Source organism: Mus pahari, chromosome 13, assembly GCF_900095145.1.
Source record: "Mus pahari chromosome 13, PAHARI_EIJ_v1.1, whole genome shotgun sequence".
In the NCBI taxonomy this organism is placed as follows: domain Eukaryota; kingdom Metazoa; phylum Chordata; class Mammalia; order Rodentia; family Muridae; genus Mus; species Mus pahari.
This window is the reverse complement of record NC_034602.1, coordinates 92,537,653-92,554,128: the sequence shown is the minus strand read 5'-3', so window position 1 is coordinate 92,554,128 and position 16,476 is coordinate 92,537,653. Positions and strand designations below refer to the sequence as shown.

Below are 16,476 nucleotides of genomic sequence, written 5' to 3'. Positions count from 1 at the left end.
CCCTCCTCCTCTCCCTCCCCCTCTCCCTCTCTCTCTCTCCCTCTCTCTCTGCCTTTCTCTGCCTCTACCCTCTTAACTCCCCTCCCCATTCCCTAAATAAACTCTTGTGTGTCTTGTCCCTCAGGGGGAAGGGATGCCTTGGCATGGGCCCACTGAGGCACCCCCTCTCCCCCATACCTCACCACTCCACCATAGAACATATCTTATACTTCTTTATCTTTTTATAAACACATCAGTCTTCACTTCCTTGGCTAGTTTGACAATGATTGGTACACAGGAAATGAAGGAAAGGCGAAGAGGCCATTGCTCCAAAGAGAAAAGAGTCACAGTTTTAGGCCATCAAATTCCTGGAATACAGCAATAAACCTGGGTGGGAGAGGGCTACAAACATTTACATAAAATCTTAAGAGGTGGAAGAGATAAAAGGATCTGAATTCCTTCCCCTAAACACAATTTTTATGGGTTTTGATAGAAAAAATCATATTTGATATTTCTTACAAGGTCACAAAATACCCTGCACTGAAAACTCGTTAGCTAGACCCGCCGAGCTCCCTGAAGATTGCATTGCTACTTTGTCCTCAGGAGATTTCTCCTCTTCTTGTTTGAGAGCCACGGGTCTTGAGAGGAGAAAGCAGAGAGCTCCAGGCTGGCTTTGTGAATAGAGCTGTTAGGGAGTCTCACCTGGTCAAAGTGGCCAACAGAGTGGGGTGCATAACTAGGCCCCACACTGTGACCATGGAGTGTTGGATTGCACTGTAGAAGAGCTTGCATTCTCCACAGCGTTAATCTGGGTTGTATCTGCGCAGACATGTGGAGAGAATACTCGACTGAGGCATGGTGTTGACGAAACTAAGACAGACTTGAAAAGAGCAGATGAGATAGAGGTGGCCACAGAGAAAGGGACAGAGTCCTCTTTCAGAAGCAAATACCTATAGACCTGTTAATGTTCTCAGGTCATCAACTCACAAACAGCCTGCCTGACTTTCCCCCAGGCTCAGTAGAGCAAACGTCTTGCAACTTTATCTCCTTGATACCCAACTGCAGCCTTCTGTACAGGTCCATCTGCTCGGCTAGGATGAGAGCTAGCTCCTCAGTAGCAGAACGTCCGACCCCTGTCACCTACCACCTCTGGTTTACTATCATCTTGAAATGTTAGCAACACTAGGAACTGACATTTTGCTGCTCCTGTGTGCTGCCTGTCTCCCTGCTTGTGGAATCAATATAAATAGAGAATGTCAATCGAAGGGCATCAAAAGCCTGTTACAAACTACCTTGCTGCTTAGAAACCACCTGACACCAACAGGCTATAAAAGTGTCGTCCTGGAAGTCTACATTTTGGTAGGATGGAGAGTGATGAAATTCACTTAATTATATGATTTACTAAAAACTACCTGGGTTATTTTGGAAAGCATGATGAGTAAGCTGATTTGGCTTCCTGGTAACTTAAAAATGTAAAACAAGCAAATGAAAATACCCTGAAACGGAGGCCTGAGGGGTCAGTGTGAGGACTGAGGGGTCAGTGAGAAGGTTTAGGCATCAGTGGGAGGATTGAGGGACCAGTGGGAGGATTGTGTGGTCATAGGGAGGACTGAGGGGTCAGTGGGAGGACTCAGGGACCAGTGAGATGATTAGGGATCAGTGGGAAGATTGAGGGTGTCAGTAGGAGGACTGAGGGACCAGTGGGAGGACTGAGGGACCAGTGGGAGGACTGAGGGACCAGTGGGAGGATTAAGATCAGTGGGAGGATTGAGAGATCAGTGGGAGGATTGAGGGTGCTGGTGGGAGGACTGGGGATGTTAGTGGGAGGACTGAGGGATCCGGGGGAGGACTGATGGATCAGTAGGAAGACGGAGATATCAATGAGAGGACTGAGGGACCAGTGAGAGGATTGAGGGTATCAGTGGGAGAAATGAGAGGTCAGTGGGAGGACTGAGAAGTCAGAGGGCAAGGTGGCAGGTATTGCGAGGGTGCTTATCGACGAGTCTTCCAACTTCTCTATTGAGGTCCACGAGCAGGTGATGATGTAACTGATGGCACCCAAACTGAAATCACTGACAAGGCTCACATTTTCCTGTGCTGGATATCCTAACACTGACGCTGTGGGTTCATTCTAAATTTTATAGAGAATCAATGAAAGGACACGTGACTTCTTGTCCCCAAGCATCTTCCAGCTACCTATATGCTCATTTAAAATTTGCTTTCCCATTAAGGAGTCAGTTGTTGTCGAGACTTTGTACACCAAGTGTCTGTTAGTATTTGTGTGTGTATGCTTTTAATGTGTGTATGTGTGTGTAGTTTGTATAAGTGTGCTTTGTGTGTGTGTTTGCATGTGTGTATGTGTTCTTTGTGTAATTTGTATATGTGTCATTTTTGTGTGTGTTTACATGTGTATGTGTGTGTGGGCAGTTTGTATATGTGTAGTTTGTATGTGTTTGAATTTGTGTGTGTTTGTGGTTTGTTACATATGTGTGTGGTTTGTTTGTGTGCATTTATGTTCGCATATGTATGTGTGTGTAGTATGTGTGTTTGCATGTGTGTTTGTAGGAGTTTGATTACCCCATCGTAGGTCCTACCCCATTTAAAATCAAATTTTGTAGGGATAAGCTTACCAGAACAACACAGGACACTCAGTCACAATTGAATATTAGATAAAGAATAAGTCATTTATTTAGCATAAGTTTGTTCCAGATGTTTCACAGAGACAAATTATTCATGTGGGGAGGGGTTGTATTAAAAGCCAGTCATTGTTTATCTGGAATTCAAACTGAAGTGGGCATCTTACAACATGTGCTCATGCTTGTTAAATCTGGCAACTCTAAGGGGAGTCATTTTAACCCTCCTGTATTCAGTGGCTGTGCCCTCCTTAGTCAGACCTTAGTCATTCAGATGTATGAATAAAGAATGCTTCCAGATCCTCTGAGTTTTAAACCCTGATGGAAATAAGTGTTGCTTTTTAGCTAAATTGTTCTCCACTCCTTAAACCCACACTCATTCTAAATCTGTCTTTCTTCTTAATTATCTTACCATTATCCTAATTTGCTTTCTTCTTTCTTACACATGTGAAAGATTGCATATTTATTTGTGATAAAAATGCATGTGCACAGGTCACATGAGGATGAAAATTAAACTTAATACAGTATTAGATAGCGGGTGTGATAAAGGAACTCCACACATCATATATAGTGTTGCTAATAAATCTCTCGTTAGGAGCCTTCTTATACAGGGTATGTTTGGGCAGTTAGCAATAGCACAAACACTATAGAGCTATAATCTCAAAGCATCTGGTCTAGTCCCAGCTCATAGATCTGTGTGCTGCTTGATCAATAGCCTTGATTTACCAAGACTCTTCAATGACACACCTGGGAAAATTTAAGAGAAGAAGAGGAAGAAGAAGAAGAAGAAGAAGAAGAAGAAGAAGAAGAAGAAGAAGAAGAAGAAGAAGAAGAAGAAGAAGAAGCCCGCTACAAAAAAAAAGCATTTGCGGAATCACTCTGGGGCTGTAGCACCATTCCACACTATAAAATGCACATCTGTTATATTGCACCTTCCTGAGTTGAATTTTGAAAATGGTAGCCAGATGAGAAGACAGAATGGAGAATTCAAATAAGGAAATTATCCCCGGGGAGGGGCCTTCACTGATGGTAGTAATAATTCTGACCCTCGTAGCCTTCATAGCCATGCCCCTTGTAGTAGCTGTATTCGTCCTCATAAGCTCGATAAGTGTCGCCGCGAGGCTCCCCGTTCTCGTTGTCATAGACTTCATACTCACCATTGTACTCATTGCCCGTTTGTTCGTATTCTCCCCCATACTCAACGGTGCTGCTCTTTCTGATCGGTGGCGAGGTGGTCCCATAGGCTTCGGGCAGGGGGGTCGTCTGCTGAAACCCGTTCAGAAGGACAGTTGTCTGGGTGCCAACACTGGTCAGCTCCCTGCCTCCTGTGGTTCCTTCTGCACCTGCTTCTGTGACGCTTGCCTCCTCTGCTTCGGCTTCTTCTCCGTTGTCTCCTCCACTGCTGCCATTCCCGCCGTCCACCTCCGTGGAGTTGGTGCTGGTGCCATTGACCGCCAGCTCGTTTTCATCCACTTCTGCTTCTTCGTTCTCGTTTTCTTCCTCTTTCTCTTCCTCTTCTTCCTCGTCGCTTTCCTTTGTTTTTGGAGCCCTGCTTTCTGCATCTCCAGCCTGGAAAGGAACGTTTGAATCTAGTTATGAAAAAACTCAGAACTTCTGTGCTGATGGTCTTGTTACATAGGCTGTTTTGAGTTGCACATACTTTAATTTGTGAAGGAATTTGTGATGACTTAAAAAATTCAGAATAGATACCTTTGAGATGGGTTCCAATGGGTTGGGGGTGTACGTGATAATCCTGCTCTGTGGGCTGTGCTTCCTACACTCTACGCATTTTCTCTGCCTTGGAAGGGGCACATTCGATATGGGGATGCCTGTTTATGCATTATATTGTTGTCCATATTAGCACTGCTGCTGTCTTCTGTTATGTAAATTGTCTACAGTTTGGGATGGAAATTTACAGAATATCATTCCTCATTTGTAATCAGGGAAAGTGTATCTCTTCTTGCTTCTTTGATGAGTATCTATCTATCTATCTATCTACACACACACACACACACACACACACACACACACACATATATATTAATATATTAAATACTATGTGAATAATGTCGGGGAAATGTGGACATCAGCAATGTGGACATCAGCAGAAAGATGAAAGGGGAATCCATGTTTGGGGCTCATTACCTTCTTGGGCAGTTGGAGTGCAGCTAACTCAAAAGTCTGTGCTTCGGGTGTGGTCTCTGCTCCGTAGCTAGCTGTTACACCTGAGAGTGTGGAAAGTGTGGCATTCTCTGCCTCGGCCTCCTGGTCTTCATTCCCCTCAGAATCTTCATTGTTTTCTTCTTCATTTGAAGTCTCCTGGTAAAAATATCCAGAGTTCAAATTGTACTACAGCTGCAATAAAGCTCAAACTTTTCTGAGGCTTTCCTAACTAGCATTGCTCTTGGCTAGCTCATCTGCCTCCCACGGGCCACATTCCTTCTTATTTCTAAGAACTAAACTTTATTCAATCCCATTTATCAGCTGGTGGGGTGCTTCAGGTTTTCATTTTCTCAAATCAACAGTATTTGTGCTGTAGATCATTGTTAAACAGTGTTTCAAGTATTCACAGGATTGTATAGTGTTATTACATGAACATGATTAAAAATCATGCCAAGCAAATGTACATTTTAATATTTAATGTTATATATTTTTATTTAACTATGAGATATTAGTTTGTAAATCAAGCTAATCTATTAGTATAAGTAATAGCTACTAGTAAAAGTCTGGATTTTGTTTGTTTAAGCTTATATGTGTGTAAATGAGTACCTGGACAGTTGAATTTACTTGAAAGGTATTTTTGGAAGATTGTGATATTAGGATAATGTTAAGATTTCAGGAAAACAAACTGAAACTGAGCTTGGTCTGGCTTATGAAAACAAGTTGTCTAAAGCAGGATTTTTCTTGTTAAATTTGTGAATGATCTAGACTTGGTGAAGGATCTGGTACAACCCAAGTCCACCTTTCCAAGCTGGGTGTGCCCAATGTCTCATGAGCGCTATACTGGCTCCTCCTTAGTTTTGGGGTACGATTGAACTGCAGCAAGATCGTAAAGTGTGTAGTAATGCACACATGTTTTCTGGGCCAGGCTTAGCATTATTTTAAGGCCTTCCACCAAGCTGTCAGTGTAACTGTAGCACAGGAAATGATACCAGAAGCAAGAACCTAATCCTTTGTCACCTTTCAAGTTCCCACACCCTTTGCGTTCAGGGTAGCTGACAAAGATGCTCCATTTTGGCTGCCATTTTCTATTCATAAATACCACCCAGGGATACCTAGATTTAGAAGCTTCCCATGCCAGAATAGCTATAACTGACTACCCAGAAAAATATATATTCTAATTGGTATATTTCCTTAGGCAATGATGTCTGCTATAAACATAATAGCATGATTTACAAGCTGTGTAAGGATTTTAGCCATGATTACATAACTGTTTAGGAAGATGTTTATATGTCTTGAGTATTTTGGTTTCTGCGATCTAATTATTAGACAAAATCCTATTAAATTACTGTTAAAGAGGCCAACTGCATTCTGTAGCTTAAGTGGGGCAGCACCGTAGCGGGTTCACCTGCTCTCACATGCAGACCGCTGAGGGAGGGAGGTGAGTCACACCAGGTTTGCTACTTCTTGCCGCCAACATGGGCACCATGTTGCTTTTTAATGGATTTTGCACTTCCCTTACATTGCAGACACCTTTGTTTTTCTGAACCCTGTCTAGGTAGCTTTAGCCTCAAATTACAGTGATGTTTGAAGCGGGTTATTTTAGTTGTTTCTAATTTAAATAATATTCCACCTGTCCAAAATAGCAGGTTCTAAGGAGCTGGAAGGGTGGCAGTGGTTATTTGCTGAGTCTAGAATTCATGGAATAGTTTCCTATCAGTTCCCTGTGCTGCCTGGCTCGTTACAGAAGAAATGCAAAATGTCGTACCTCTTCCTCCCCCTCCTCCTCGGAACTGTCGCCATCTCCATTTTCTTCGGAAGAGTCGCTGCCTCCCTAAAATACACATACAGTGTGTGCATGTACATATACACATATGATGCATAAATATATACTCCACAACAATTAGCACTTCCTGATAATTGAAGTGTAACACACAGATATTTACTTTCACTTGGTATTATTGGCTTGATTGATTTGCTAACTACGAAGGGGTTTCCAGCTAAAGTGAGCAGAGGTGCATTTGCACATCTACAGAATGAGGAGACAGAAACAGCTGTCTTATGAAGAACAGTGTATGGATGGGGATATTTGCTTTCAGCCTTCTAAGCACAGGCAACATGTTGAAATATTATACTCTATATAAAAGCCAGAATAACAAATCACAAAATTGCTTAATTTTGAAGGAATACAGAAACTGCTGAGTGAATCTCTCCATGAACAAACAGCTCAAAAAAAGTGTGACTTCCCAAACCATTCCTAAATAGATTTCATAGTCTTATTTCCTCACAAAATACAGATGATTTGTGATTTAGCGTATTATAAAGAGAAAAATATTATTTGATAATTCTCTTAAATACTGCTATCTAAATTGTACTTTGTTTTAAAGAAATTAAATTTGTGCTCTTAGCTTCTCAATTTAATTAAAATTAATTTTAAAATAGTTGATATTTACATAGTTGAATTAGATGAAAGATTTTTTTTTTAAAAAAAAGCTCTTACAATTTGGTGTGGTGACAATAAAGTAAACCAAGGGTTCTACCCATAAAGCATGGCCACTGAGCTTTGCTCTTTATTGTTGGTGCTTTTATATATTTTGTTATAATCTTGCAGTGCTGTGACTCAAACTCAGGGTAAATGCTCTACACATTAGACTTATCCTAATTCTGAGATTTTAAAGATTAAGTTTAAGTCTAAACATGCATCAACACTTCTAAGACATGAAAGGAAATGATTGGTCTTTCTACCAGAGATAACCCAAGTTGAATCTTCCTTTTCATTCTGCACCTAGCCCCAGTGACCTAGATCAGAGTCTGGTATTTCCTACCTATCAACCTTAGCTTCGACTCTGATGATCTGATGAGCATCCTGCCCTTGGGTTAGGACTAGGCTGTAGAAAAGATTCATGCCGCTCACTGGTCCCTGCTGGCCTCATTCTTCAGGTGGCCATGTCACCCAGCCAAGGAAAGGGAGGGAGTGTTGTCTGAGGCCAATAATAACTTTGGGTGGAAAAAGAATCATTAGGCCCTCCCTGCACTGCCAGGACCTGGTAGCTGTGCTGTTCCACACGTCATTATAAAACACGTCATTATATTTGAACTATTTCCATTTATTGAATCAAATATAGAGGGCTCTATATTTATATAACCAGAGCTGTTTTGCTCAGCTGGGAGTGTGTTGGGTATTTTTCATGGTTCCTTCCCTCTAATTTCCTCCCTAACTCAACCAGCATTTACTATTGTTGTGTGTGCTGGGGTCCATTTAGAAGCTATATGGAATGCCTTAGGGTTTGTGTTTTATTTTGCCATGGTTTTTAATCACTTCCCTTCCTTTTACTTAACATCAATTTATCAGTCTTATTGATTCCGCCAGAGTCTTCAGCAAATTTTTATAGAGACATTAAAGATAGGTAGATAGATAGATAGATAGATAATAGACAGACAGATAGAAGATAGATGGACAGATGCCTTAATGGAAGACAATTCTGAAAACCCACTTTGGTATGTTTGCTGAGTATGATAAAAGATATAAAAATTTAATCTTGTCCTCTACAAGTTAGAACAGCAATCAAATATCATCTTAATCATAAAATGTAATTTTTCATTAAAACAGCTTAGGATACTAAATTAAGATGATTTATAGTTTTGTCTCTATAGGTCAGCACAGAAACAATCTATAGTAGACTTGCTGATGGCCTCGCCATCTGATGCGTTACATGCAGGTTGATATTTACAGTAAGTCCATAAGCAGACTCACTCACTAAAACATGAATTTCAAAGTCAATAAAATGTAATGCAAGGGTTCAGGATGACAGCTTTGGACAATAGACACCGACTCAAGTTAGGAGAAATGAGACTGTAAAATAGGAGCTTGTCACAAATATCTCAGAAGTTACATTAGAAGGTGTTCTATTGTCTATTTTAAAGCAACTATCTCACAAGTTCTGCTTAACTTAATCAAGCCTCTATGTAGATAATGGGCCACAAAAGTATAGTTGGCTTCTGTGAACTTTGAGTCTATCAGTGATAAAGAACTTACGACTTTGCTTTATCAGTACACCGTGGACACATAGCTATATTTAAAAAAAAGACCAGGAGGGAATGGTTGTATCTTAATATTAGATGTTCCAGAAAAGGTGGCCAGCTACATAAGAACTAGAATTTATATCATTTCTGTTTTAGAAAGGGGCAAGGTTCCAAATGGGCCCTGTTTATTTCTGGGCCTGAAGTGAACCAGAGAATGGTAGACAATTCTGAAAACCCACAACCCTTGTATCATTCATGCTCATATTTCTGTGGCCACACAAGTTCCCTGTCATTATAATGGTGCTAGAAATACTTGAGGATTATGATTTCCTATTATTGCATGAGCTAGATACGGGTTAGCCTGACACATGGTGAGATCCGGAGCCAAGCACTGCACGGGGGCAGAGTTCTCAGCAGTCTGATGCTTTCTGTGCCTTGGAAGTCCTGGGTCAAACACTACATAATTGGTGCTCCGGACCCGAACTGTACAATGACAAAAATAGTGTCACTCTAGCTTGCTGTGAATTTAGAATCAATACCACACCCTCCAGTATTCAAAGGCCTCTTTCACAAATAGCCCAGCAAAAATGGGCTGTCTCATTTTTAACTTTAGTTATTTTGCCTTCTAGTTTACAAATTGTGGGGTCGTTTTTTTTTTTTTTTTGCTCCCAGGCTTCCAACGTCTCACAAGTCTCTGTTGCCTCTGAAGTGCTGGGGCCAGACTCCATCATCATTGTGCTCCATGTGATGCCTACAGCTCTGCCACCCACAGGGTCCTGGAGATGATCGTCACTGACACTGAGGGACTAAGGTCACTGTTGTCTGAGGACCCTAGTACCTGTGGATGTAGCTTGTCCCATGTTCAGAAGATGCTGAAATGTCAGATGTGAACAGCTGGCTGACAGCACTGAATCAACCATCATGACAATGAGTGGTCTTATCACTGGTTCTATTGTCGCTGATAAAACTGTTCACTTTTATCAGCAGAATAGCTGAGCACTTGAACTCTGCCTGCCAAGGTACTCATTTCTACTGTCCCAACACTTTAACTCCCTGTGCTGTCTCTCTTGTGTTGAAAGAAAACTTAGGATTTTTTTTTAAAGAGTAAATTCAGGCTTTTGTAGCAAGAAGTCTCTCTGGATGAACTGTGTTGAGAGTGAATCCAGATGTTTGAGTGTTAAATTTGATCCCTGTGATACAAGCTTAACAAGTGGAAAGGAGAATCAAGTTTTGCACTTACCTGGACTGGAAACCGTTTCAGAGGAGGATAAAAGTAGGCATGCTTATAAAGAAAGTAGCGTGGCCGGTACTTAAAGACCTGTACAAATAAAAGAATGGTATCACTGCGTTTAGTGTACAGCTATACTGGAATAAGCATAGGCCAGAGAAATTGTCTGACATCAGTTACCCCGTTTTCTTCAGAATCCTCTGCTTTGATTCTTCGATGGAAATTTTTCATCTGTTCGAAACAACATTTTACTGTTACACACCCTGATTGCAGAAAAATGTATAACTACTGAAAATACAAGGTTTCTCCACAATCAACTTACCGAGAAAGCACAGGCCATTCCCAAAATGCTGAGCAAAATTAAAGCAGTCTTCATTTTGCAATTTCTTCTGCAACTGAAGAAGGGATTTAATTAGTGGATATCAAAGCATAGTGCATGGCTCCTTTGTTCATAAATGATTCAGCTGATCTTAGTTGGTCTAATTCTCCGTTGAGAGGTGTGAGTACCTGCCTGCCACACGTGGAGGCTGGTGTTTGACCCCATCCCTGAAAAACTCTGTCTATCTTCAAAGTCCTTCTGGTTATTCTGTAGATAGTACTGAGCTCCATACTTGACTTGTCTTTCTGTGGTTTGTCAGTCAAGGACATCGAATCACTGCATCTGGATCTAAACTCTCAGGGTGCTTTACATAGGGGTGCATGAACCCCAAATAGCACTAACAAGGGAGCATCAGCCACACCAGCCAGCTTGTCAGTGCAGCTGTGAGCCCTGTACAGTTGCTAATAGTTAAAAATCAAGCAAAGCTCAAATGTGTTGAAACAGTTCATTTACACAGTGGACTACAAGAAGTTTCCAACTTCTGTGCATGGATTTCTGAACTGAAAGTTCATTCTTAAAATAGGCAGTGGGAGCTATTTTTCCTATGAATACCTTTGAATGCTTCACAGTTGGCTTGGGGCCTGCAAGAGAGAGGGAAAGATGGGAAAACAAGGGAGGGACAGAGGAAGAAACGGAGAGAGAGGGGAAAGAAAGAGAGAGGAGAGAGGTGGAGGGAGAGAGAGGAGGGAGGGAAGGAGAGAGAGGTGGGGGAAGAGAGGAGGGGAAGGGAGAGATGAGGTAAGAAGGGAGAAGGAAAAGGGAAGACAGGGAAAGGAGGAGAGAGGGAAACACCTCACAATGTATGAAATACTCCTCTCATAGCCCGAGGGGGAGCTCTTATCTGGAGGTATCAGATAAATCTCCATTTAAGTTTTTCATCTATTAGTGTGGAGCATTGTGATCTGTATAGATGCTCTAGGTTACAACTCTCAGTGTGTGTGTGTGTGTGGGGGGAATAGTCCTGTGTGATCCTGGGGTACAGCAACAACTTCCCACTTCCAGGCTGCCCCATCATGAATAGAAGCAGAAAGTGAATGCTACCCTAAAATTCTATCATAAAACTCGATCCTCTAGAAGTTAGCTGGAACCTGACAGCTCCCACACAGCTAACAGGGGTACTTCATACATGGAGGCATTCACTGATGTAATGGGGATGGCAAATTCTCTGCACAAAGCCCATGTCAGGCACTGTACTTTGTGGGGGATTTTTTTAAAATTTTACCTCTTCACCAGCATTGATTACATCTACCCTGAGTATTAGATGCTAAAATAACCACCATGCGGAGTATGGTATCTTGATGTGGGAATTTTTATTTGATATGTAAACACTTCTTGACAGTCCTCTCCAACTTGTGTATTGGAATCATTATTTGTGCAAACAAAAAATAGAAAGGAGAAATGAAGAGAGTAGGGGAGAGGGACAGAGATACAGAGAAAGACAGACAGAGGGACAGAGATAGATATACAAAGAAAGGCAGAGAGAGAGAGAGAGAGAGAGAGAGAGAGAGAGAGAGAGAGAGAGAGAGAGAAGTTTAACAAATTTGGAGGAGCACAAGGGTTTAGTCCATGAAGATGGACCACCTGTTTAAGGAGACTGATATAGCCATTCCTGGTTCTAAACCTAGGAAGTAGATGCAGGAGAGTCCAGAGTTCAAGGACATCCTTGGCTACATAATAATTCGAAGCAAGCATGAGCTATATAAGTTTCTGTAGCAAAAAATAAAATAAAAACAATAGCAATGAAGAAGGAGGAGGAAGAGGAGGAAGGGAAGAGAAGGAAGAGGAAAAAGAATAGAAAAGGAGGAGGAAGAGGAGGGGGAGAAGAAAGAGGAGGAGAAGGAATAGAAAAGGAGAAAGAAAAGGAGGAGGAGGAAGAGGAGGAAGGGAAGAGAAGGAAGAGGAAAAAGAATAGAAAAGGAGGAGGAAGAGGAGGGGGAGAAGAAAGAGGAGGAGAAGGAATAGAAAAGGAGAAAGAAAAGGAGGAGGAGGAAGAGGAGGAGGAAGAACAGGGAGAATGTTGCTTTATAGCTTCATAAAAATGTGATATAAGATTGAAAAAAACTAGAAACTTAAATGTACAGAACTGTAGACAGAGCTGTGATAATAAAATTTTCTCACAAGAAGTCATGACCTAACCAGAATGAAATCATGACCTGCATGGTCATATTTTACACATAAAGACAAGTGATCTATGAGACCCTCAGATAGCCGCCACATTAACCTCTTCTTGTTTACATTTTGATTCCACAAACATCAGAGACTTCTGTGGTGGCCACTGCTGACTCAAACACTTGTAATGGATCACAGGAAGCACTTAAATACATATGAGCTAGCAAAATCATCAACTTCTATAGCAGTAGACATTTCCATATTGATTTCAGAACTATAGAATATGAACACTTTGAAGTTTAACACAGAACATGTTGAAAAGGTATTGTGTATTATTGATGCACAGATGAGGTATGATTTATGGCAAATGCATATATCCAAGCAATTTACAGACATAAATACCACTGCAGTTAGGTTACCTTGAATACATCAGCATGAAAACAAAAAAACAAACAAACAAAAAACCCCAAACAAACAAACAAACAAAACCCCAGATGACCATGGTATGCAGAGATAGAGAGTAAGATGCATCATTTTTTAGTTCAAGTTACCAATCTGAGCAGATTGGCTGCGTGTTTCTGTTAACCAGCCTGGTCTTCAGAAAGAACCTAAACTCAGAGGTCCTATTTCATAACAAGCAAAAGTTCAACTAGAGCCACTGTGCACTGTGCAGTCAGATCCATGCTTCAGCTACAAACTCCAAGCCAAAGCCACACAGGAAGCCTGAGGTGCCTGGCTGTGAGGTGTTTGCCCATTACCTTACCCTTCCCTTCGGCAGTCCTGGCTCGAGTGAGCCACACGGATTGTTCTCTCAGCTGTCACTCACTCATTCACTTGCTCTTGCTGACTATAAACCCTTCTCCGCTTCTCAACAGCCAATCACAGCCGTGGCCAGCACAACGTCAGGCTGTGGGTTCTCACCAGAGAATCCCAAACTTCAACACGTTTTCAAGATTCAGCCTCAGTCAAATAAACATGAAAGGCGGACCTTCTGCCAAGAGGCTTGCATTGTGGGATTTAATTGAAGGGTGAGGAGAAGATGGTAGTTAGAGTTCTGAATATATATAATAATATACTGCGTTTCAAATAAAATAAATAGCAAAAGACTTAAGCATTTAAACTTTCACAATGATACAGGTTTTCACTGTGTTGAAAGGAAGGAAAACTGGCCAGTATTAACACACAGCACTGAATGGGTCTAAAAGCACTGAATTAGGAAATGAGTTGATGCCAAGAGATATTTCAATATTGATTCCTTTATATTTCTCCCTGAAACATATTTCAGAGGCTCATGAGTCAAAATTGATATTATTAAACCAGTCAGACTGTCTAGGCTTTGCTAAAGCACAGTGCTGACTGTGAACGTTACAGCATTTGAGGCCGAGACCAAGAAGCTGATGTGGCCTTTGATAGAACAAGTACTTGTCATCATCCCCGTAAGTGGCCCTTTGTTGTGTAAATGAGGCCACCACACATCGTATACTCTGATTTCTAGTCGTCTTCTTATGTATTTTTTTTTCCTATGAGTAGAGAATAATTACTAGCACTGCCAGAGAACAGTTCATGGTTAGTGAATAATTACTGGAAAATAAACTTACTGCATGCATTGGCAAACTGAACATTTCCTAAGTTTGCAAAGGAAACTGCCTTCATATTTTGTACAGCTTTTTTTTTTCAGAAGATTATTTTATTGGATATTTTATTTATTTACATTTCAAGTGTTATCCCCTTTCCTGATTCCCGCCCCCAGGAACCCCCTATCCCATGCCCCCTCTTCCTGCTTCTATGAGGGTGTTCCCCCACCTACCCACCTACTCCCACCTCCCTGCCCTCAAATTCCCCTACACTGGGGTATCAAGCTTTCACAGGACCAAGGGCCTCTCCTCCCATTGAGGCCACCCTCTGCTACGTATGCAGCTGGAGCCATGGGTCCCTCAATGTGTACTCCTTGTTGGTGGTTTAGACCCTGGAAGCTCTGATTGGTTGTCTTTATTTTTTATCCCCATATTCTTCTCCGTTGACCTCCGTTGTCGCCCAGGTCCTAGTGACTCTGTTAGATTCTTCAGATGATTTAGCTAAAGAAAAGTATTTCAGCGTTTAAAAATAAAATAGAGCCACGAAAGAGAAGTTGAATAAGCTCCTTGTATTCACTTGTATTCAATTCACCTCCATAAGCTCAGTTGAGCAAAGTTTGAACTACTCAGTTCTCTACCAAGCCTAAGTGTTGTATAGGACATGGGGAGCTAAACAAGAAACTCTAGCACACGCTTTAAAATACTCACAGCTGTGTATGGAGGGATGTGTAGGTGGAGGACACAGAAACTCAACCACAGGCTCCAAAGGTGTCCGAGGGGAAGGATGTTAACTTCTGAAGATAGAGCCCTTCACAGTGCTAAGGACCTGAGACTAGACAGGTTGTGAGCTCCAGGGGGAAGAAACCCACTACTAATATTCTGCTGAGTGACTGCGAGATGGCGTCTAATGATTTCTAAAGATCCTTAGACCACGGCACCTCACTGGGCTTACACCTCATCAGAAAAGCCTAGTCTTGCAGTAGATGGGAGACAATGTGGAGACCCACAGCCAGACAGTGCATGGAGAACGAGAGACTTCAGCCAGCTCACTCCAAAGGGGATGGTTTTATCACAGCCCTCTCCTCAAGGCTCAGGGATCTGTGTGGAAGAGGGGACAGGAAGATTGTAGGAGCCAGAGGTAGTGGATGATTTTAAAGGAACAGTGTTTTCTAGACACAGCAGGGAGGTGGCCCAGGTGAGCTCACAGAGTGGTTTGTACGAGCTCAAGCCGAGGAGGGCACATGGGCATGAAGTCCCACTCCTAACCAAGTCGCTGTTTGCAAATATTAGCTGGTAGGAGTTGGGAAAACCAGGTTTCTCCAAAGAAGTGATACTGGCTATATCAGCCACATTGCATACAAAGGCCCATGCTCCGGAGTGGCTATTCAATGCAAACCAGACTCTGAGTTCAGTGGCTCCCCCACCGAGGTTCTTTTAAGAGAGAGAGAAAGAACATGAAATTGGGTGGAGAGAGACAGGAGGATCTAGGAGGAATTGAGGATCAGGGAAGAATATGATGTAGCACGCTGTACAAATGTCTCGACAAATAGACATAAAACCCCGACAATGTGGTAGTATAGTGAGGTTCTTGTGTGAGAGCAGAAACCGGGTCATCATGGTGGAAAGGCACTCAAGAGGGAAACGGGGAAGGGAAGACATGTATTGGCAGGTGAGAGGGCTAGCCCTTCAGGCACAAGGGGCTGTGTTTGAGTTGCTAGCACACACATAAAACACTACACATGGCTGCATGCCCCTTTAATCCCTGTATAAAAGGGTGAGGCTATATAGAGACCAGGTACTCTCTGGTCATTGGCCCAACCAGTGTGCTTCTGCTTGAACAAAAGAGACACTCCTAGAGCCAAGTCCGAGGTGAGGTTTGAATTCTCCCACAATCCTGATTTTATTATGGAAGCACTTGGGGGTTGAAAGGGTGTTTTCAGAAAAGTTTCTTAAAGTATCATCTATTATATTCCTTCATCACCCATACACTACCCAGCCACTTAAGTCTGGTCAAGCCCTCGTACCTACCAGGTCAGAAGAAATGGAAGTATAGACAAAGACACAAAATCACACCATTGAGATGCACACAGCAACATCCAGAATACAGAAAATATTATTAAACACACTACCCGCTTTCTTCAATAAAATAGCAGAAAAATAAAACAGAAGGAGGGGGGCACTATTGATCAAAAATCACTCTGGGGTCTGGAAAGATGGCTCAGCAGTTAAGCACACTGGCTGCTCTTGCAGAGGACTGGGGCTGAGTTCCCAGCACCCACTGCGTGTTCACAACTGCTGTTAACTCGAGTTCCAGGGGATCTGATGCTCTAGTCTAACCCTCCTCCCCACATACACACACACACACACACACACACACACACACACACACAC

General features: G+C 42.1%; 1 protein-coding gene across 1 annotated transcript; it reads right to left on the bottom strand.

Annotated features, from left to right (window-relative positions):
• Positions 1-3,611: 3,611 nt before the first annotated feature.
• Ibsp (integrin binding sialoprotein) lies at positions 3,612-13,313 on the bottom strand. Its single transcript, XM_021211173.1, has 7 exons — positions 13,270-13,313; positions 10,346-10,412; positions 10,204-10,254; positions 10,036-10,113; positions 6,541-6,606; positions 4,758-4,931; positions 3,612-4,181 (listed from the first exon to the last, which is right to left on the bottom strand). The coding sequence occupies exons 2-7, from the start codon at positions 10,397-10,399 to the stop codon at positions 3,633-3,635; spliced, it is 972 nt and encodes a 323-aa protein (XP_021066832.1). The 5' UTR covers positions 10,400-10,412; positions 13,270-13,313; the 3' UTR covers positions 3,612-3,632.
• Positions 13,314-16,476: the final 3,163 nt, after the last annotated feature.